This window comes from Python bivittatus, unplaced genomic scaffold (assembly GCF_059951505.1).
Source record: "Python bivittatus isolate LINGU-HERP-01145 unplaced genomic scaffold, Pbiv_v1 ctg000480_np1212, whole genome shotgun sequence".
Lineage (NCBI taxonomy): Eukaryota > Metazoa > Chordata > Lepidosauria > Squamata > Pythonidae > Python > Python bivittatus.
This window is the reverse complement of record NW_028277075.1, coordinates 36,058,380-36,081,594: the sequence shown is the minus strand read 5'-3', so window position 1 is coordinate 36,081,594 and position 23,215 is coordinate 36,058,380. Positions and strand designations below refer to the sequence as shown.

Sequence of the window (23,215 nt, the reverse complement as noted above, 5' to 3'; positions counted from 1 at the left end):
GGGAACTCTGGAAGTTGAAGTCCATATATCTTAAAGTTGACAAAGTTGAGAAACACTGAATTAAAGTACCCTACATGGAGAAATATGTGTTTAGTTTGAATGGGAGACAAAAAGGAAAGGCTTTCGATGACTCTCATTCCTCCTACTGCTTACTGGTACTTTCACTTCTCTTGGTGCTAGAGAGACAAGATGGCCGAAGAAATTAGATGGGCATGCTTTAACAAATACTAGGGCTTTCCGATGGGGGTACTGCCTTCTCTTCCTGATCATATCGAGGCAAAACCTTGCTCTGGAAGAAAGAATGTGTTCTATACAATAGACATATTTTTTATTTTATCTACAATAATTTGTATGCCTGCTATTTAACTATCTCTGGGCAGCTTACTTCTCTAAAACAGTAAAGTATCCTTCCAACATAAAAGCAGCACTCTAAAATCAGTGCAACGATATCCATCCAATCACTGTCACCTAAGAAGCATATCCAGTTCCAAATGCTTGATGAAATACATCTCTCTTCACTACCCTTCTAAATGATGAAAGGGCAGGAGCTAATCTGACCTCTGTTCCATAGTGAAGGGGCTGCTACTGAGAAGGCAGTCCTCTGGGCCCCAGCCCCCAGTCACCAGTAAGTAGGTGCCCACAACATGCCCTCCTATCTAGGCCACATAGAGTGGACATATTCCGCATGGAGCAGAAGCTACCAAAGATAACAAGGTCTAAAGGTCTTTATAGGTAACCACCAGCATCTTGAATTGGCCTCAGTTCAATAGGAAGCCTACCAGCAACCAGTGCAGTTTCCACAAAATAAATATTACTTTGCTAAATTCTAAAGCTGATTGCAGTAATCTAATCATATGATGCCAAAGACCTGATTCACTGTCTATAGCACTTCTTGTTCTGGACTGCACTCCTGACCGTGGCCTGCCCCTGCTGTTTTAGCAGGAACCATGAATCCAAGAGAACCCCAAGATTGCATACTGTTCCTTCAGGGGACTGCAATCCCATCAAGAGCAGTAAGTACACATCCACAGAATGAGGGGCTTCTGTACAAACAACTCTGTCTTGCTTGGATTCAGTCTGAATCTGTCATACTTCATCTAGTTACTCACAACCGTAATCAAACTCAAAACCCACAGATAACTTTCCCTAGCAGTTTCGTGGGGGGGGGGGGGGGGGAGAAGTCCAGGGTTTAAGAGCCACACAGTAAAATGCCCAAGGGCTCAACTTCTTTTTTCCCATCAATACCAATTGGAACTGCCCACTCAAGAAGGAGTGAAATCATTGCAAAACAATGCCATTGATCCCCACAGCTAGCCCAAAGGGATATCTTGGTGGATGGTATGGAATGCCAGTGAGAGATCTAACAGGACTGAGAACAGTGTGCCATTGCCATCCAGGTCTACTCAGGTCATCAACAGGAGTGACCACTGCAATTTCCACCCCATGCCAAGACCTGAACTTGACTGAAAGAGATCCAGATAAGCCACTTCATTCAGGGCCCTGTGTAGTTGTAGAAGACCCATGGTTGAGGCAACCTGCCCTCTGGAACAGCATCCCCTCAGATATTCATGCAGCTTCTACCCTACAAGGATTCTGCAAATCTTAAAAACATGGCTTTTCTCCCAGGCCTGGGGTTAGGTTGGTTGTTGAGCCTCTGGCAATTTTTGTGTAGTATTATCAGGTTTGGGATGAATTTTTTCTGGGTGTATACTCTTTTAATTGCTGCTTCTTCTCTTTTTAATTTATGTAAGCCACCCAGAGTCATTTTGGAGTAGGACAGCCTTCTAAATCAATGAATCAAGCAAACAAACCTTCCTAAAAAGAATTCAGGTTGATAACTGTCTAAGATAACTGAGTTGAATGAGAGTTTCTCAAGGGGGCACATCACCCCTCCATTAGGAACACGTTCATCATCTCCTGTACTCATGCTGCCATTCCTTCTCTGCTCACATGAATTAGCCAGGAGTGGCACAGATCTAATTTATAGGCAGCTGAACTCATTCCACAAAGGGTCCTGTCTATTCATCTAGTGACAGAATCCTCTCTCCCCCCTCCCAATGTGGGTAACTCCGACCTTCAATCCTAATACTCTTCCAAGGGACATCTCTGGGAAAGCTAGGTCTACTCCAAACTGGGTTGGGGCCAGCTTCTAGCCCACCTCCATTCTTCCTGCCCTAGCCAACTAGGCCTTCTCAACCCCCTTCTCTACAGCTTTCTAAGCTTTATAACTGTCTTCTCCAGTGCTCTCTGCTCTCTCTTGACATCTCCAACATCCTCTTGCTTCATATCTTTCCACCTCCCAAACTCCATCTCCTCTCTAAACTTTCCTCTGGCTTTCCAGCTGCTCATTTCCCATATCATCTGTCTGTTCACTGCTTCTCCATCCCTGACCACTCTCCATTGTGTCACCTAGGACTCCTGTCCCTCCAGCGATCCTCACCAATAGCAGCCATGTGCCACCAACCTTTCCTAAAGCTAGTTCATGACCAGGGGTCATTCTAAAGCAAGACTATGCAACTTGGGGCCTTTTAATTCAAGTGCAGCATATAGGCTAAGTACCTGCTGGTTAGCAACCCTCTTTGCAGGCAGGTTGAACTTTAACATGATGGGTTGCACATTTGAACAGAGTTATCTTTTAGGGGTAGAACCAAAAAAAGAGCATTATGGGTGCAGGCAGTTTTTGACAAAGATATGATATTCCCCTAGCTCATAAGGTCCAGATTTTTCAGTAGTTTTTTTTCCCGAAAACTTTTTTTTGTCCTAAGCTGCAGGGAACATTTATTCATAGTAAAGGACATGAGCAAAACAAAGCATAACGATCCCATGCTGTATAAACATTGGAGGCAAATACTATTTTTAGCTGCTCTGTGTGTTCCCTGATGTTCTCCATCAGATTCTGAATGTGCAGAAGGACATGCATGCACAAAGGGTTAGCTATTCTAGTCAAGTCCTCCTTGTGACCTTTATTTTCCTCCTCTGAACAAGATGCAGAAAATGAATGATGGGTTAAAGATGGATACTGTGATTAGCTGTGATAACAAACATTTTTTTCATTGATCAGAACTTTAAATATGTAGCATCAAGACTGAACAAGTCAATCCAATTTCAAGTCTAGAGAAGAGGAAGAGACCCAAGCCAGATTGTTTAAACCTGAGGGTTTCATTTGAGTTAAATACAGAGAAAAAACATTGAATATTTCACTCCCATTAGATATTTGGTAGTACTGGATCAACAGTACAGAACTGTTACTATCGGTGACTCAGTAGCCTTTACAAGTAAAATTCTTGCATATTACATAAAATTAGCATCTGGCTTCAGGCCAGATATAATAGAGTAAAAGTAATGTGACTCCACTGCTCCATTCTTTTTACTTTAATTGCACATATGTTCTGCAGCCAAATTTACAGTGTGCGATTTCTGATCTAGAACGGATGTCTCTTGGGACATACCATTTCATAATGTACACTAGAGAATTGTATTTGATTTCTTCACAATCAAAGGCATCCTGAATTACTCAACAGAGATAAGTAATCTTCTTTTTGAGCCTAAATATGATTAGAATATAGATATACTACATGCAGTTGCCTACTGTGAGGGGAGAAACAGCACTTACAGGTTGATTTCTCACTGAAGATTTTTCTAATAATTTCCATTATTATTTCTAATAACTAACCATTATTTTGAATAACATTATTTTTTCTAATAATTTCCAAAGATGATAAATGATATGTCAGGATTAGTATCTTATGGGAGATAAGCCTGAAGAGACTGGCCTTAGGATTCTTCTCCATGCTCCTGGAGATGAGCTTTCATCCCATTTTTGAGATGTGGGGGAAGGTATTCCTTTCCAATACATCAACCCCCACATCATTAATCTTACTCTGCCTTAGGAACAAGCTTGGTAGAGTCACTGCCCTTACATGGTTGCTGCTGCTGTTGTGGGGGACCAAGGAATAAAGAAGGGGAGTCTTCTTCTTTGCTGTCTGCTTCTCTCCCCACCAGCCAAGCTTGGGTCTTGGTTTTCCACCAAGAAATACTGTTGCTGGCTCCAACAGCAGCAGCAAGTTACTGCTGAACCCAAGTCAAGTATGGGTCCTTCCAAAGATTGTGGTTGCTGCTCTTGGAAATAGTGGCAGTGCTCTCCAGCAAGCATGGAGGATCAGGAAGGTACAATGAAGGGGACAACAGCAAGGGGAGGAAAAAATTGGTCTGTGGGTGGAGGTGGTAGTATCAGTCTCATGGAGGGTATCCATAAGTTGAAATTCTCTGACTCAAAAAATGACTGCTGGGTAAGTCTTCTGTTCCCTCAACAGCCAAAGAAGAAATGGTCGTGGAGGCACAGAGCCTTGGGGCTGGGAGGGCGGGGTTGATCCTGCAGCAGGCTTTAACCTTGATCTTGCTTCAGCCTGCTGGCTGGCACCAAAGTCAAGACTCTGTTGTGAAGATATATCGTCAATAAACAGTAAGCAGGCCACCTCAGAACCAAGGTGAGGAGGGTGTAAGAATGACCATTAGTCAGCTTTTAAAATTTTATCCCTATAATACATACACAGTAGTTCAACTGATACTTCAAAGGGGTGATTTCAAAATACTATTCCCTAAACCATATGTTGTCATTGTCAATCCATCTCCACTGATAAACAGCTAGGAGTCCTGGCTAAGCTCTGTTGTCATTTTGCTGTCCCCTCCAGTATCAGCTCTGTATGATAATCATTTTACAGCAATAGGAAGCAGGTAAGGTGTTGGCTGCAGAATATGAATGAACAGCAAGAGAGTAATTGGCTTTGAACTGAAAATTCTTTGTGATCTGAAATTAATTCCCCACCTGCCTTGTACTGCACATGAAAGCTCAAAGTGGGGGGAGGAAAGCCCTGCTCTGACGTATTTATACAAATAAATAGCCTGTCACCTGAAGCTGGTGAATAATTTTGCAGGATATAAATGGCAAGTCAGAATCTAAAAATAAACTGGTTTGCTGCAAACCTGTCTGGCTTAGCTGTACCATCGGAATACAAACAAGATCTCTTCTGCAAAGAGCCAAGGAAAGGTACACGCTCACATTTTTAAAAGATGTCCTCAGAATTAAGCACCACAGAAAGCGGTATTTACTGAATTTACATTCTTTGCTGATTTATCTGGCACAAAATTCCTATTTTATTTGATAAGAATGCAACTAAATGAAAAATCTCCTTTGAACTGAGCTTGACTCCTGGTGACATCCAGATGTCATTGCCGTCTTCTCAAAAAATATATATATTTTTTTAAAATTCCCAGTCTAACCTACAGCCCTAAGCTTTCTTGGAGATCTCACATCCCAATACTAATCAGGCCCTTACTTAGGTTTTTTTTCTAGATCAGTTCAGGTTGGCTACGTGCACTAATTTCTATCAAGGCTCAGTTGTTGCTTTTGGAATTAACCTGATGCAGTTGTTTAATTTGGGAAAAAGCACAGACACTGGATTAGATCCAGGATATTGAGGTATTAAAATCCAATACTTGGATGGGAGACCATATGGAAATGGGTTGTAGGCTGAACTGGAAAGTAAACATTAAAAGAAAAAATCTCCAAAGGTGGCATTGGCAAACCACTTCTCTATTGCTGCCAAGAAAACTACATGTACGTGACTATGTAGTCACCAGAAATTAAATTCAACACAAGAGAGACTTTACCTTCACCTTCTATAGATTCACAGGATTTATTTTTATTTATTTTATTTTATTCATTCGATTTAATGCTGCTTGACTTTGGGAGGCTCACAATATGGTACACCAAACAATACAAAAACAATATAACTGAAACAAACAGACAACAAAATCAAACTAGAACAAAAGAAAAAGAAAGAAAAGCAAGATGGTGACCCTGGAAAAGCATTCCATCCACAACTAACATCCAACAAGGAGAGCACCAACCACCCTAGTTCATGGCCTGGGTGAAGAGCCAGGTCTTCATGGCTCTTCTGAACAACAGCAGAGCAGGGGGCATCTGGCTCTCAGGGTAAACTCGTTCCAGAGGGCAGGCACTGTTACAGAGAAGGCACGTTTCCTGGATCCTGAAATATGACATTGTTTAATTGAAGGTACCCAGAGCATGCCAACCTTGCCAGTTCAAATCGGCCAGGCAAATACCATGGAATGCCTCTGGACACCGAACAGTCAGCAGAATTCAGCCCCTCTTCTTGGCAGCATGTGGAATAACCAATGGTCCAGTTATATGGAAGACTTTGTGATACTTGGTCACCGTTCTGATAGATGAATGCTTTGTTTTAGAGATGAATGGCTGCTTCCCAATTTTTAGGCAATCCTTGATTCATATTGAATCATTTTCTCCTTGATATTAATAAAATAGTAAATTTTGGGTTTTATAAATGCCTACAAGTTTCTGATGCTCCCTAGCAAAGCAATTTTCTGCATATACTTGGCTATCCAGAGGTTGTTATGATAAAGATAAGCACAATTCCTTGTATCTGGACCATTTGTGGGCCCAGTTTAGAGCCCCATGACTACAACTGTGTATGCTTTGGTAACTTTACGGAAGTATACCTCAACATTAGGATATCCTTTTTCTGAAAGATGCTGAGCAAAACTTGAATGTCAAAAGTCCTTTAGGGATGACTTACATTTCCATAGTAAATTTTATATCCATTTCTGAGAAGTGGCAGCTTGAGCTGGCTTGGAGGATAAGAATGTTCACATTGCGTGGATGGACACAATCTGTGAAAAAGAGCTCATCCAGGCACATGTTTACACACTTCTCTAAAATGTAAATGATTTAGAAGCCCAAGATTTCTTCCAGTTACTGAGATTTCTTGAAAGACAGGAAGCAAAGTATCTCCAAGCTAAGAAACAATAGGTTTGCACTATATTATTCCAGGAGTGGATAATCTGCAGTCCCCAAAGACTCTTCTTTGTGGCCCTAGAGCCTGCATTTGTCGAAAAGTGAGAAGCATTCCAAATTATTAATAAACAATAAATTAGAATTAAGCCCTAAAACAGGCTGAATATTTTTTTTAAAAAAAGAATCTGCACAAAGAGAAAAAATTCCAGAAAATCATTGCTCCAGCCATCTGTATAATGTTGCACATGCACTTTATGAACCCACTTGTTCTTGACACTTCTACTGTGGTCTTGGGCTCTACCCAACAACATCAAGTGTGGGGCTTATCCACCATACGTTTTCCCACCCCATGTCTACTTGAACCCAGTTATATCTAGATTGAAACTAATGCTTGATTTTAAAGGTTTGGACCCTGAAGTAATTGTGTTGTTTTATTAAGAAGCAAAGGGTGAAAATGTGAAATACATTTTACTTCTGCTCTGAGTCTTGTCTCTGTCCATCCACTATCCCACTTTGCTATGGACATTCTTCAAATAATTTAAGCACCAGTTACTTGATCACTGGGATGTAAAGTTACTTGATAGTGGGAAGCAAGTACTAGGAACTTCTCTTGTTGTTTGATCATATAGTTTAGGACCCCAACATCTGGAATAGGTTAATTTACTAATAAAGTGACAGCATATAGCATTCTGTAAATTTCATAATGATAAGCACATTCTGCTTTCATGACCTATATGTTGTCATGACCTATATCTTGTGGATACTTAATTTAGCTCTCTTAGCATCATTCCAGAAGTGTTATGACATTGTACTAAATGCAGAGCCTGCCTCAGCTATGCAATAAGTAATATCATCTTCTACAGTGAGAGGACAGTCAGTGACAGCATGCTTCCTTAAAATAGCTGGATATAAGGTTAAAATGAGCATTAGTAATATAGTAGGACAGCATGAACATGCACGTTCCCAGAGAGAAGCCCGGGTTTCTCTAACCCACTTGGGAAAGAGAACACATGGCTAGCTAAGCAAAGCAGTTGGTGTATCACAAGCTTTTTTGGAAATACGTTCTATTGTGTTCAGTAGAGTAAATCTAATTCAATTAAAGGTCACTACATTAACCCCATCAACAAAATATTGGATGAATGGATATTCATGGAGAACCTAAGAAACAACGATCAGTTAAATGGTGGAGCACAACCACCCCATTGTTTACAGAAGGGATAAGCAAGAGCCATTGTTAACATTTTGAGGGAGACTGAGGCCACAATGGGACAGGGCTGTTTTGTGTTTTGGGGACTTCTTTCTTCTTCTATTATTTAAGGCTTGTGCTGGAGGTTTTTTGTGTTCCCACCTCAAAATGGTGGACATATCAAAGGAATTTCAAGAGTGACAGATACTTATATTTGGCTTAGAGTCTTCAGATAATTAAGCCATGCTAACAGTCTGATCCAATGTGGTGTTGATAGGGGGTGAGGTCCAGCCCACAGCCCCTCCTTTGTGAGGTGCCACAAGGTTCAGTACTTTCCCTGCTCCTTTTTAACATCTACATGAAACCACTGGGTGAGATCATCGACCACTATGGGATGAGGTATCATCAATATGCAGATGATACCCAATTATACATCTCCATCCCAGGTGATCTGAGTGATGCTGTGACTATCCTTTTGCAGTGCCTGGAGGCTGTGGGCGTCTGGATGGGGAACAACAGGCTTCAGCCTAACCCTGGTAAGATGGAATGGCTGTGGGTTGGGGGCTCCTCTGTATCCAAGGATTTACTATCTTTGGTTCTGGATGGGATTGCACTACCCCAGACAGACCCAGTGTGTAATCTGGGGGTCCTTCTGGACTCACGACTCCTGCTCGAGGAGCAGGTGGCAATGGTGGCCAGGAGGGCCTTTGCTCAACTACATGTTGTGTACCAGGTTACCTAAGGGACTGTCTCACCCCCATTATATCAACCTGTCCCACATGGTCAAGCAGAGGGTATGCTGCAGACCCTGTTGATGAAAGAATGTCAACTGGTGGGGGCCAGAAGGAGAGCCTTCTCTGCTGTGGCCCCCGCCCCATGGAATTCCCTCCCCCCAGAGGTGAGGCAGGCCCCTACTCTCTTGACCTTCTGGAAAGCAATTAAGACTTGGCTCTGCTAACATGTGTGAGGCGAGAAAAGGGGTAACCAACCCTGGGGGTGGCCAGCACCTTGAAGATGTTCCTGTATTTTAATATCTTTTCTATCAGTAGCACCTTGGAAGATATTATTTATGTACAGTGGTACCTCTGCTTACGAACGCCCCTACTTACGAATTTTTTGAGATACGACCAGCTCCGGCCCCAAAAATTTTACCTCTACTTACGAACTTGCCTCTACTTACGAACTGGATCCACGGCCATTTTCCCTGCTGCCACGTGATTGCGGCTTCCTGTGGGCGAGATCATGGTAGCAAGGAGACGTTCAGTGAGGCTTGTGGTGTGTTTTGTGGCGTTTGGAAGGTTTTTGAGGTTTAAAAATAAAATGCCTATGTTTCAGAACTGTTTAGCCATATTTACATTGAACCTTACGGGGGAAATTTGCCTCGTGGTGCGACCAAATTCGGAGGGCGGAACGGATTAACCATATTTACATTGAACCTTATGGGAAACTTTATCTCGACTTGAGTCCAACTCGAGTTGCAACCAGAGTCATTATAAACTGCTCTTCTGTATTCAAGATTGTTTCACCATGAGATTTTCCCCCTTTCCACCAACTTTCTCCAGCTGATTTGTCCATGAAGATTCTGCAAGAAAATTCCCTTAAAAACAAAACAAAAAAAACACCAAAAAAGTGCTCCTTTCATTTATGCTGAGTCACAAATCAAATGACAAGATATTGGGATTTGCCGCAGTTCCTTCAGCTTTCCTGACCAATTCTATGGGGCTTACTGATTGCTTGGAGTGCCTCTGTGTAGGTTACAGTGACCATATTTTCTTGGAAAAAATAAAGGACAAGCCTGAAAAAGAGGCAAATCAGAAAGAGGTTCATAAAGATAAAAAAATGTTTATGTTCATAATTTTGCTTTACAAAGGAAAATTCAAGAGCAAGACCAAGAAAAACTTTACAAAAATGCATATTCTAACAAAGGACAGCTTTCTGAAATAAAGGACTGTCCTTTATAATAAGGGCCATATGGCCACTGTAGGTCCATTCTCCTTTTCCCTCTCATCCTTCCGTTCATCTTACTACTCACCATAGCAGGACTTAAATGTTTTTTTCTTTTCTTGCATTTTTCATCTCTGGAAGCAATGGGGGAAAAAAACAAAACAAAACAAAACAAAACAAAACAATTCTAATCACTAGCTAGATCTTGATAGCCGAGAGAAATTTATGCTCTTCCTTCTGTCACCGTAGAAAGGGATGCTAATTGTTACGCTTAGCTCTGGATGGCCCACTTCAGTACCTGCAAAGCCTCACTGGCCAGGTTTCTCCTTCAACAAGCATACACTGTACGTTTTTGGACTTCAGTGGAACAGCACTGCCCTCTGCTGTTGGAGTTCAGCCTTCCAGAGAGATGTCTGGAAATGTGGGCAAAATGATAGGCCTGAACCCTCATTTTTACTTTGAGTAGATTGGCTGAGTTTATTACTGTGGTGGATAAGAAAATACAGCTGAAATGGGAGAAACGGGAAACAGCAACCAATTCTGAAAGTTGAACGGCAGAGAGACGTTGTTTCTAACAGTAAATGAGGGAGCCTATGCTAGGGAAAAGGCCAAACTGAGAAGAAAATTGTAGACTGAACAGTCTGAATGGAGGTTGTGAAGTATTTGAAGATATTATGGCTCTATTGCCTGTTGAAGCATTAACAGAGGATCCCTGGGTATCTTGCTTGCACCCTTACAGTTCCTGGCTTTGGAAATCCCACACGTCTGCTATCCTAACAATTCAGGGCGTGTTTCAACCTCTGTCTTGTTGTAAAGATATGGTTAAAAAGTCATTTTCAAGAAAGATTCCAGAGCCTGCATTTTATTAGGAGGAAGATCCCTCATTCTCTTAGCCATTTCTATCCATGTACATAATTCTATATATATTTACATCATGCTCACTTACTCATTATCCACTGGGGGTAAACAGCTCTACTTTTATTATCCACTGGGGGTAAACACCTTTCTTTATAGGAATGTTACTCAATTCTCTCAGTTCCTTTTCCTGTAACTTTTACAACTCTTGAACATCTTTTTGAGGTATGAGCAGGATTACAATACTAAAGATGCCACATTATAGGTTTGTCTAAAAATATTATATTGGGAGTTTTATTTTTCCAATAATTTCCAACATGTTATTTATAGGAATCATAGCGTGAATCAACATTTTTAATGTATCCACCATTACTCCAAGATCCCTTTCCTAGCCAGTCAGATATTGCCAATTCAAATCCCAATCACTATAACTGTGGTGAAAATTGTCTTGCAATGTGCATCTCTTTACTTTTGCTTATGTATTCGTAGGTTCCTTTGAGTCATTCTTGACTCCTGCCTAGACAAAACCATGCAGTTTTCTTGGCAAGATTTTTGGAAGCAGTTTGCCATTTCTTCCTAGGGCTAAGAGAGAGTGAGTGGTCCACCCAGCTGGCTTCATGACTAAAGCAGGACTAGAAGTCATAGTCTCCTGGTTTCTAGCCTGGTGCCTTAAACCACTACACCAAACTGACTCTCCTTACGTTTGCTTACTCACCCAGATTGTATAGATCCTTTTGGAGCTCTTCCCTGTCCTTTATTTCAACCAATCTATTTAATTACTGATATCTGCAAACCTCATGGCTGATCATTAATGGTAAATAATATTTGAACTCCATCTACATTACAGAACTTGGGGGAGAGGTACCCATTGTTTACATACCTCCCTTATGAAACACTTCTTATATTTTAATAGATTGCTAAGAAACACTTTCTATGCCACAACCGCTACATTTGTTCATGAGATTCTGATGGACTTTCTGAAAATCTGAACAAACAGTATCTATTTGGCACACTGAAAATATTCATATCCAACCTCCTTAGCTACCCAAAGTAGCAGATGCTAGAAGTACAACAGCAAAGGAAGATTACGTGAGATCATCCTTAGGCATTGTCTTCTCTAATGCCTCAGTATTTGTATATGTGACCACTCAAAGTGTGACTCAGGAGAAAATCTGTGTTCACCTGCAGTCAGTTCCATCACTCTTATGCACATGCTTGCTGATATTTCTAGGGAACTGTGAAATGTCATTAAGTGGGATTCCTTTTGCAAAAGTTATATTTATTCTTCAGCAAATTTCACTTTTACATGCTTCATAATTCTGTTTATAATTCTGATAACATTATCCATCAATTAATTGGGAAAATGATACTTGGGTATCCAGCCAGTAACTTCACAGATTCCATCTTGGATTTCTTTTACTTATTTTCCAGTCCTTTTATGCCATGCCATAGTAAAGATTTTTCTATGATCACACTTGAGTTGTCTAAGAACTTTCAGACACATGTTAGGAATGCATTCATTTCTATGTGCCTATTATATATAAACTTTTATAACCATTATTTGTCTATTTATTAAATTCTCCTCCTCAAAATCCCAATTCGGTCCTCAGTGTATCTTCTGCAAAGAAGACAAATGCAAGGGTTCCCCGTTCCTATCTCCTTTTACTTAATTGTGACTTGATTTGAACAAAAGTATCATTAAAGAAGGGTTGCAAACTTAAGGTTCCTAACATGAAGGATTTTCTCAGTAAAAAAATAAAATGCACAAAGTCACCTTTCTTCTGCTCTGCTAGTTTGCAAACAGTAGTGCTTTGAATGCTCCTAAACTCTGAAGTCAGAACTCTCCAATACTATATTTAGGACCATTCCTATAAAGGAGTTAAATTAATATTTTAACTACCTTGTCAATTCTAAGAGCTGCTTATATTTTTCAAAGTAAAAAGTACATTCATCCTTTACAGAAGGATAGGAAGTATGGTCATAATACAAACAAGAACCATATTTGAAGCCAAGAGGATATTCATTTTTCAACTTGGATATATAGGGATGTTTCTGAGCTTCTTCTTTACCTCTGAGAAAGAGTAATTTTTTAGACGTGGAGCTAAAGGAATGTCTAGAATGTCACAACAGCATATATGGAGGAAAGATGTAAATGGAGAAATATAGGAAGAAAGTACTGGAATTGATAGTTTTTATTTGCAACTAAGTATCCCAGTTTGTAAAAATAAAATATCCTGATTTTTGTCCATCCAGCACAAAGGGTATCAGTGTTAAACAATATTATTATTATCATTATTATTATATTTTTATCCCACCTTTTAAAAAATATTTGGTCAACTCAAGGCAGCAAACATACCCAACACTCCTTTCTCCTATTTTCCCTACAATAACCCACAACCCTGTGAGGTGGTTTGGGCTGAGAGAGAGAGTGATTGGCCCAAAGGCACCCAAATGGCCTTCATACCTAACATGGCTGTGCATGCTTCAAAAATTCCTTGAAAAGAATGTGGCTGCTTCAAGAATCATAATCATGCTAATGAATTAACTCCTTAAATCAGCTGCATTTTTTTGTGCAAGTTTATTTCAAGTAGCACAAAACACATGGCATATGAATCTTTGAGGAGAGATGTAAAAAGCTACATTTCTCTACAGAGGAATATAGTGATCTATTGTAAAACTGTTATAAAGTGGTAGCAACTATGTTTCTAAAATAGTAAATCAAGAGAATAATCTATTAACATGTAAGAGATCATATGCTAAACAGACTCTTCTACCTCTTATTTTGAGTTGCTGTTCCCTCGTTTCAGTGGGTTAAGGAACTTCAGTCATATGAATGCTTTTACCTTACCTATTACAAAAAATAAAATTGTTGCTTCTATAGATGTCAATTCTTATTAGATACTGTGTGATAAAAGGTAAAGTATAATTTTACTTACATCCTGCAAGTTCTCCCCTACTGTTTAAGCTTCATATAGAAAATATTACTATATTTTAGTACTATATTACTATATTTTAATTACTATATTACTATTATTTCTTCCTCTTTATGATGATGATGCATATACAGCTCCAATTTAATGCCTTGTTTGTTCATGTGAGTAAACATGATATATATTGCTCAGATTACAACTGGAGATAAAAACTGTTCAATCCAAATGCCACTTACACTTACAAAGTGTATTACATACACAGTCCAAATGTGTATGTAATACACTTTGACAGCCACACATCATAGAGACAATATATCTAAAGCTTAAATAGAAATACTGCCTCTTTAAGATGTGACATTAGTATAAGTTCTAATATTTACTGATCATACACACACTGTCCTAATCTTCCTACCGCTGGTTTTTACCTATAGAACCCTACATGGCAAAAATCCCAGATTAGTTTAGAAAGTGTCTACTCCTGATAAGATTTTGCCTCTCCTGGATGATCACTGAGGGAGGTGATATTTAGGGTGCCAGCCCATGAGAGGGAAGGGCCGTATAAACTCAAAGCCAGATCTTCATTTTAGTAGTCATAACATTTGGAACATTTGCCTCCAAAAGTGCATCTGTACCTCTGCTATAAGCCTCTATAAGTAAGTTAAAACAGTCTTCTACAGGCAAACATTAGTTTTAGTGGTGACGCTGCGCTTCCATTTTTATCTTTTGACTCAGGTTTGATAACACAGGTGTTTCTGTGTTTCATGGGCTTTTATCATCTTTTGTTCTGTTTAGTTTTACATCTTTGTCAAGAGCCAAGAATCTTGGGAGAGGAGCAATATGCAGCAAATAAATGACAGATCTCCAGGGTTACATTATTCCAAGCATTAGATACATATGCATTCTATACTATCCAATGGTTTCAGGCTTTCATGAAAGGCAGATGGATGAAGAGCAGATTGCAGGAATCAAAGTTGAAATAGAGTTGATTTAGATTTCATCTAGGTAATCCTCAACCTAAACAAGTAGCATTAATTTACAAGAGACAGAAGTCAGTTCCATGATGGATTTAACTTCAATCCTATACCAGTTTGGTGTAGTGGTGAAGGTGCTGGCCTAGAAAGCAGGAGACTGTGAGTTCTAGGCCTCTCTTAGGCATGAAAGGTGGCTGGGTGACTTCAGGCCAATCGCTTTCTCTCAGCCCAGCCCATCTCATCTCACAGGGTTGTTGTGGGGAAAATAGGAGGCAGGAGCATTAGGTCCGTTCACCGCCTTGAGTTATTTATTAAAAAGGCAGGATGCTGATAATAATAATACTCTGAACACCAGCATTCTGGAAAAGGGTCATCCTTTCCAAAATCAATTGCACTCCATTCTCCTGAACAACTGAGTCTCCTAACAGCTGTACTTTCATTCGGAATTAATCTTATTTGTTTGTTTATTTATTAAATTTGTATGCTGCCCATCTCCCCCAACTTAGTATATACCCAAGCGGTACTCATGCCACATACGGCCAGGAAGCGCAAGAATAGGTAAACCAGGTTTGCGCGTTTTCTTAAAGCATATATACACTAGAACCTCAAGATCCACCAACAGACATACTCTGCAATTTAAACGACTCCAAATCTAGGGTTTGTTCTCTTTCGGTAGCGACATCTGAGGGATCATGGCTGGGCCGCTGCAGAGATGGGAAAAGTCTCTGGCCGGGGGTTCCGACGCTCCGAGAACTGCCGTCGCAATCTATAACTCAGACAAGATGTGCTGAGTTCCACGGCTCGAAACTCCGCCGCTCACGGGGGACTGAAAGCGCACAGGAAATAACGTCACGCTCAACCGGAAGCCGGAAACGTCGGCTGCGGCTGGCGAATGACGGAGGGGCGAGGGGAGCGTCTCCCGAACGCGGTCCCCTCCGCCGAGCCGTCGGGCGGAAGGTCCGCAGGTGAGAGAAGTATCCGTGACAACTCGAAGTTGTTCTGGCGTGGTTCTTGCGGAGGGTGCTTCTAACTCGGTTTCTCAGAGGTTGGGGGAGCGGTCTGGTTTTGGCAGTGCGTGGCTTCAGGTATTCAGAGAAGCGGGAGATGAAACGCTCCCACTTCTTTGAGACCCCGAAACCGCCCTGAGTAGTGTCGGTTTCTGCGTGGGTACAATGACTGTCTTGAAATACTCGGTTTCTTCCCTCTGAATGCCTTCACCCATCTCGCTATTCTCCTTTTACAGCACAACTTCGTGCTTCACGGTGAAAAGGATAAAATCAGTTCAGAAATACACCTATGTGAGGTTAAGCCTCAAATCTTATAAACTAAGGCTAATAAAAATCCGGACAACCGTTGATTAGCAAAGAGTATGATAATTACCCTTTTAATCCAAGGAAGTGCATGAAATTGATCAAGAAGTTATGCTCTTAGATAGAAAGAGTAATAAAGATGGGTACAGCTAGCCAGACTTTGTGTGTCTATTACCTTTTTTCTTGGCTTTATTTGTGTAAAATGCTGATTGATAAACCGTGGTTAACAAACTGACGTCTTTGTTTAACATGCTAAGCAAAGCCAAATCACATTATGGCTTAAAGTGATGGCCTAGCTTACACAGCATGCTAAGCTTTAAAGCATCTTGTTTGGTTTAGCTTAACCGTTTTCACTGAAAAATTATGGTTAATGGTTTAGCATGTTGTGTGAATCCAGCTATTGAATTTAAATGGCTTAATGCTGAGTGTTTGAAAGTAAAGCCTTGAATCATAAATACGTTTGTGCAACACGTGTTTATTCCAAGGAATCCCAACTGTCCCACTTTTCCCACAGATGGTTCACACCACTTTCGTCCTAAATTTCCAGATTAAAGTCTGAAACCCTTGAATATCTGTGCTTGCAAGACACACTATCCTCACATGTGGTATGAACCAATTCCAGGCGACTGGTTATAGTGTAGTCTGTTATATGAACCAGAACATTGGGTTAATTTGGTGGGCCATGGTTAAATTACTTATAATGGAGCATGGCATGCAAACAAAAGCTGCAAATCCTGCATTCTAAGCGTGGCTGTCAGGTGTTGGAAGTTGTGGAAGCAGTCACTAATCCAGATTGCGTAAGAAGGACAGTTTCCCCACTAAGTCTTTGCTGATGTTAACATAATTTGTTTAAACAGATTTTAATATCAGAATTTTTTTTCACAACTTCTGTAACTAATTTGGTTGATGTAGAATTCACGTTTTCGTTCTGGTTTGATACTTGTGCAGTCTTTCTCCCCCCCATCATTTATGGAATTAATGGAGAAAATGGCTGAGCATTTGATGGGGGGAAATCCTCAACTCTGCAGTTTACTTGACTTTGAAAATTACATATAGCTAATATTTTTACTGGTTACTTCTAAGTTTTTTTTTTGTAGCAGTGAATCCACAAGTGAGTAATAATCCATATATAGGTGATTAAGTAGTTCCATAGCAGTATACTGGAGGAAGAAAATATTTTCCTTAGCACATTAAGAGTTGTCTCAGATATCTGATCTTAATATGAAATCAAGTTATTCCACTGTGTATGTGGATGAGCGAGTGGGGGATTAGTTTCATTACTATGCTAAGATCTTTTATTATAGTGGCAATAGGCAATATATTAACTATTAAAATGTCTTTGTGAGGAAAATATTAACAAGATCAAGGAGCTTTCTGAAGAAGATCTGCACTATATTAACCAATTGAGGCAGTGATAGAGATTTCTTTAATGATATATATTATAGAATTGTTTATTTTTTAAATAAATACATAAAACAATGTACTAGTTATTTATGGAGCTTATTAATGGGTGCATATTATGTTCATGTGACAGGTTTTTAGAAAAAAAAGAAAAGTCACTTTTAACAAAAGTTGGAAAGCAGCTTGCATGGGAAGGTTGAGTAGCAAATTATGTGCTGCCTTTTAGGCTTGTCTTATAGTTTATTTCTCATTTATGTATAAGATTTTACATAAATCTTATGTAAAATTTATTTATTCTGATTGTCTTTTTGGAATTGCATGCAGTTCTGGCCTATGACTGCAATAAAGATTTGATTGATGGTTGCTGGGGCAATCTAAGTGGTTCTTTTTTTCTCAGTGTGTGGTAAATTGAAAATTCTCTGGGGAAGAGAATAGGATTCACCACAATTAATTACAGTGTGTTTAATTGAGTATAATTAGAGAGCCTTAATTTAAAGCATGAATGTTTTCTAATTGAAAAAAATGGCAAGACTCTCAATATTTTTTTTTAAAAAACCCTAAGCTTTTATTTTACTGCAAACCATTATTGAAATCTCAAATGACATAAATTGAAATATAACTGGGAAAATTTAGTAATGGTTTGTGAGTTAATTTTATTACTTGCATATATTTAGAGAAGACATCTGTTTCAGCCCCTGAATATGTTGTACAAAATATTTCCCCATATGGTCTGCTTACCCACTTCTGCTTTGCCATTTTGAATTTCAAGATCACTTTGTGATCTGGTGCCAGTTTTTAAGTATAAATTTTCATGTATCATATTGGAAGGATTTGTACAATATAATACTTCTGTTCCCTCCTTTAGAATTCAAATGAGAATCACAAGTCAGACTTTTGCTTATATGTACTTCAGGAAAGCATTACTTGATGTATGTTGATGTCCTGCTTCAAATAGATAAATTCAACATGTGTGCAGCTTATATTTGGAAAAAGTAGTTTTCAGGTAAGTGAAACCTGAAAAAATATTTGTAGATTGGGTCTCCATTTCTTGCCTAAAACTGCACAAATCTTATGATAGATGTCTAAAATTCAAAACCGTGCCAAATGTCATTGAGCTTTCCAATTTTTATATCCAGTTGTGTAGCCTGGTACTGCACTGCAGGCAGAATCCTTAAATCTCCCTTTTCCACCTCTATAAACTGAGCTTCACCAAGAGGCAATGATGTGCCCTCTCCTAAATATATATATATATCATGATCTGATTGTGTTGGATAGCTTTCACCTAGTCTCCAATCAAACTGAATAAGGAAACTAAATGGTTCCCAGAGTCTAAGACCCGCTCCTTCGGAGAGAATAACAGATTTATCCTTGTACTTAGTAGATTTATGAATTGATAATTTGTGAACTGTTTAGAGTCTCTGAATAAGAGGGATATGAATTTTGTAATAAATGTAAAAAAAATAATGTAGGAAGATATTTTTCATTTTGCTTGCTTTACATTTAACTGAAGTGGCTTATATAAGTACAAAACTATTTTCAGTTTACCATAATTGTATGAATAATGTACGCTGAGATTATATAGTAAAGCAGGTAGTCCTTGACTCAGACTTTAGCTTGGCTATACATTTGCGATGTGGCTTTGGGAAGGTTGCTATTTATTAGCCTTGGTCCTCTGTTTGTAATATGTGGAAAATAATTACTTTGCAGATTTCCAAGGAGGATAGTGTGTAGTTTGTTGCACTGTAAGACTATGCTCCATATATCTACAGCTTGAGAACCACAGAGGCTCATAAATTAGCTTGAAGATGCCACAATATGACTCTTGTGGTGTTGTTTTAACCTTACAGGGTAATTACAAGGATTTTTGAGGAAATATGTGTGAATTACTTGAAATGGTCTTAAATGAGTACATGTGCAGTTGATAATTTAGGTTTTCCTATTTGGGATAGAAAATGGGCTATTTTTTGGTCTGCTTTAGCAAGAAATCATAAACCTAGATAGGAACCTCATATGTCCAGTATGATATTGGAACCAGAAGCTAAATAGTAGTAGATGACAATCAAAATTTGGGATGTATACTTGCTTTGGGGATATATTCAATGTGGCCCATGTTGTTACATATCCTATTGGCTTTGTGGTCTTTTCTCATAAAGCTGATACTCTATGAGACAGAGTTCCAGAATAATAGATATATAAAGCAAAAGTCAGAAGTGCTTTAAAAAAAAAGAAAGCAGAAATTGGAGATGAGAATGGAAATATCTATGTAATATTTATTTTTTATCAGCAAACATGTTTTACTGGTTTAGTAATAAAATATTCCCTTTTAATTTTTCTTTATATGTATTCTACAGAAGCTTGTGGGAAGGTGGCTTATTTCATTATGTGTGCGTCAGTCAAATACAACACTCGGGGTCCAGCCCTCATCCCAAGAATGAAGACCAAACATCGCATCTACTACATTGCTCTCTTTTCTGTTGTGCTACTGGGGTTAATTGCCACTGGCATGTTCCAGTTCTGGCCTCACTCCATTGAGTCCTCAAATGAGTGGACCCTTGAGAAGCGCAGCATTCATGATGTACCTGTAATCAAGATTCCTGCAGAAAGTGCCATTCCAGAACGAGGAGATCTTAGCTGCAGGATGCACACATGTTTTGATGTTTATCGCTGTGGCTTCAATCCCAAAAATAAGATCAAAGTCTATATTTATTCCCTAAAGAAGTATGTGGATGAATATAACATGCCAGTCAGTCATACCATTTCCAAGGAATACAATGAACTATTAACTGCTATTTCTGATAGTGACTTCTACACAGATGACATCAATCGTGCTTGTCTATTTGTACCATCTATTGATGTTCTGAACCAGAACACACTGCGCATCAAGGAAACAGCTCAGGCTTTGGCACAATTATCCCGGTACCTACCTAGAGAAAACTTATAGTAAATTTCAGAGCTAAAACAGGAAGTCAAGAAAAGGAATTATGAAAAAATGTGATAGTGAAGTTATGAATATCATTTTAGCTTTTGATGTTGAAGAACAGTCTTAATTACTGAGTGGCCTTTCCTCCCAAAGATTAATAATTAAGGCTGTGATCCTATACCCATACACTAGAAATAAGTTCAGTTGGACTCTTATGATTTGTTTCTTAATAGTTTTGTATAAGATTGCAAACAGGCTAATTGTTGGTGCAGAAATCAGAGGAACGGGGATAGCTGGGATATTTTAATTTTTGTTAGCTGTTTTATTTTAGAATTGCTTTGGGGTTTTATTTATGTCCAACATTCAAGTACCTGTTCTGTGTTGTGTTCAGATTTTTTTTTTCATTTCCTTTATCTTTTTAGTTGGGATCGAGGCACGAATCATCTCTTGTTCAATATGCTGCCTGGAGGACCACCTGATTATAACACAGCATTGGATGTTCCAAGGGACAGGTAGGCAATATTCACTGTTGTTTATTTCAGTCTTTTTGTAAGTGGTCTCTAAACAAGTTTAGAGGATTAGATCTGGTAGAAAGAGTGCCTGAAGAACTATGGACGGAGGTCCGTAACATTGTACGGGAGGTAGCAACTAAAACCATCCCAAAGAAAAAGAAATGCAAGAAAGCAAAATGGCTGTCTGCTGGGGCTTTACAAGTAGCTGTGGAAAGAAGGAATGCGAAAAGCAAGGGTGAAAGGGAAAGATATAAGCAACTGAATGCCGATTTCCAGAGAATAGCAAGGAGAGATAAGAAGGCCTTATTAAATGAACAATGCAAAGAAATTGAGGAAGGCAATAGAATGGGGAAGACTAGAGATCTCTTCAAGAAAATTGGAGATATCAAAGGAACGTTTAGTGCAAAGATGGGCACGATAAAGGACAAAAAAGGCAGGGACCTAACAGAAGCAGAAGAGATTAAGAAGAGGTGGCAAGAATACACAGAAGAACTATACAAGAAAGATCTTAATGTTCCTGATGTCCATGCTGGTGTGGTCACTGACCTTGAGCCAGACATCTAGAGAGTGAAGTCAAGTGGGCCTTAGGAAGCATTGCTAACAACAAAGCTAGTGGAAATGACAGTATTCCAGCTGAGTTATTTAAAATACTAAAAGACGATGGTGTTAAAGTGCTGCACTCAATATGCCAGCAAGTTTGGAAAACGCAACAGTGGCCACTGGATTGGAAAAGGTCAGTTTACGTTCCAATTCCAAAGAAGGGCAATGCCAAAGAATGCTCAAATTATTGCACAATTGCACTCATTTCACATGCTAGCAAGGTTATGCTCAAAATCCTACAAGCTAGGCTTCAGCAGTACATGAACCGAGAACTACCGGTAGTTCTAAAATTGTACATTGGATGTACAAGCTGGGTTTCGAAGAGGCAGAGGAACTAGAGATCAAATTGCCAACATTTGCTGGATCATGGAGAAAGCACGAGAGTTCCAGAAAACATCTGCTTCATTGACTATGCAAAAGCCTTTGATTGTGTGGATCACAACAAACTCTGGCAAATTCTTAAAGAGATGGGGGTACCAGACCATCTTACCTGTCTCCTGAGAATCTATATGCGGGCCAAGAAGCAACAGTTAGAACCAGTCATGGAACAACCGATTGGTTCAAAATAGAGAAAGGAGTATGACAAGGCTGTATACTGTCACCTGCTTATTTAACTTATATGTAGAGTACATCATGAGAAATGCCAGGCTGGAAGAATCACAAGCTGGAATTAAGATTGCAGGGAGAAACATCAATAACCTCAGATATGCAGATGACACCACCCTAATGGCAAAAAGTAAAGAAGAACTAAAGAGCCTCTTGATGAGGGTGAAAGAGGAGAGTGCGAAAGCTGGCTTGAAATTCAACATTAAAAAAACTAAAATCATGGCATCTGGACCCATCAATTCCTGGCAAATAGAAGGGGTAGAAATGGAAGCAGTAACAGACTTCATTTATTTGGGCTCCAAGATCACCACAGACGGAGACTGCAGCCATGAAATTAAAAGACGCTTGCTCCTTGGGAGGAAAGCTATGGCAAACCTAGACAGCATATTAAAAAGCAGAGATGTCATCTTGCCGACAAAGATCCACATAGTCAAAGCTATAGTTTTTCCAGTAGTAGTGTATGGCTGTGAGAGCTGGACCATAAAGAAGGCTGAGCGCTGAAAAATTGATGCCTTTGAACTGTGGTGCCGGACTCTTAAGAGTCCCCTGGACTGCTAGGAGGTCAAACCAGTCAATCTTAAAGGAAATCAACCCTGACTGCTCATTGGAAGGATTGATAATGAAGCTCAAGCTCAGATACTTTGGTCACCTAATGCGAAGAGAGGACTCCTTGGAAAAGACCCTGATGCTGGGAAAGATTGAAGGCAAAAGAAGAGGACGGCAGAGGATGAGATGGTTAGATAGCATCACTGAAGCAATGAGCATGAAACTGAGCAAACTCAGGGAGGCAGTGAAGGACAGGAAGGCCTGGCGTGATATGGTTCATGGGGTCACGAAGAGTCGGACATGACTTAACGACTGAACAACAACAACAAAAACAAGTTAGGTGAAGAAGTGGAAGACTATGTGCACATGCTTGGTTTGGGGTATTCAGTAAATGAGAACACTTCTCTGTTTGACCTTTTGTATTCTTCCCTGATTTTAGAAGAGAAAACAGACAGAGGGCCCATTGATTTATCTTGCTGCTTTCTAAAAAATATTTCCATATATAGATTTTGGCCCAATTTACAGTTACTCCAAAGGCATGTTCTTATTGAAGATGAAAAGTAAAACCTTTCAAAACTTAAAGCCCCATAGATATGAGT

At 39.5% G+C, this 23,215-nt stretch overlaps 1 protein-coding gene across 2 annotated transcripts in view; it reads left to right on the top strand.

The window, feature by feature from the left end:
* Positions 1–15,588: 15,588 nt before the first annotated feature.
* EXT2 (exostosin glycosyltransferase 2) overlaps positions 15,589–23,215 on the top strand; it is a 95,442-nt gene continuing 87,815 nt past the window's right edge. The window contains exons 1-4 of one of the 2 annotated variants that reach the window (XM_088145756.1): positions 15,589–15,686; positions 18,298–18,435; positions 19,784–20,348; positions 20,775–20,864. In XM_088145756.1, coding sequence (XP_088001882.1) covers positions 19,813–20,348; positions 20,775–20,864 — 626 coding nt within the window. In that variant the 5' untranslated portion in view covers positions 15,589–15,686; positions 18,298–18,435; positions 19,784–19,812. The remainder of the gene's footprint in view (positions 15,687–18,297; positions 18,436–19,783; positions 20,349–20,774; positions 20,865–23,215) is intronic. The other variant, XM_088145755.1, reaches the window with a different exon arrangement.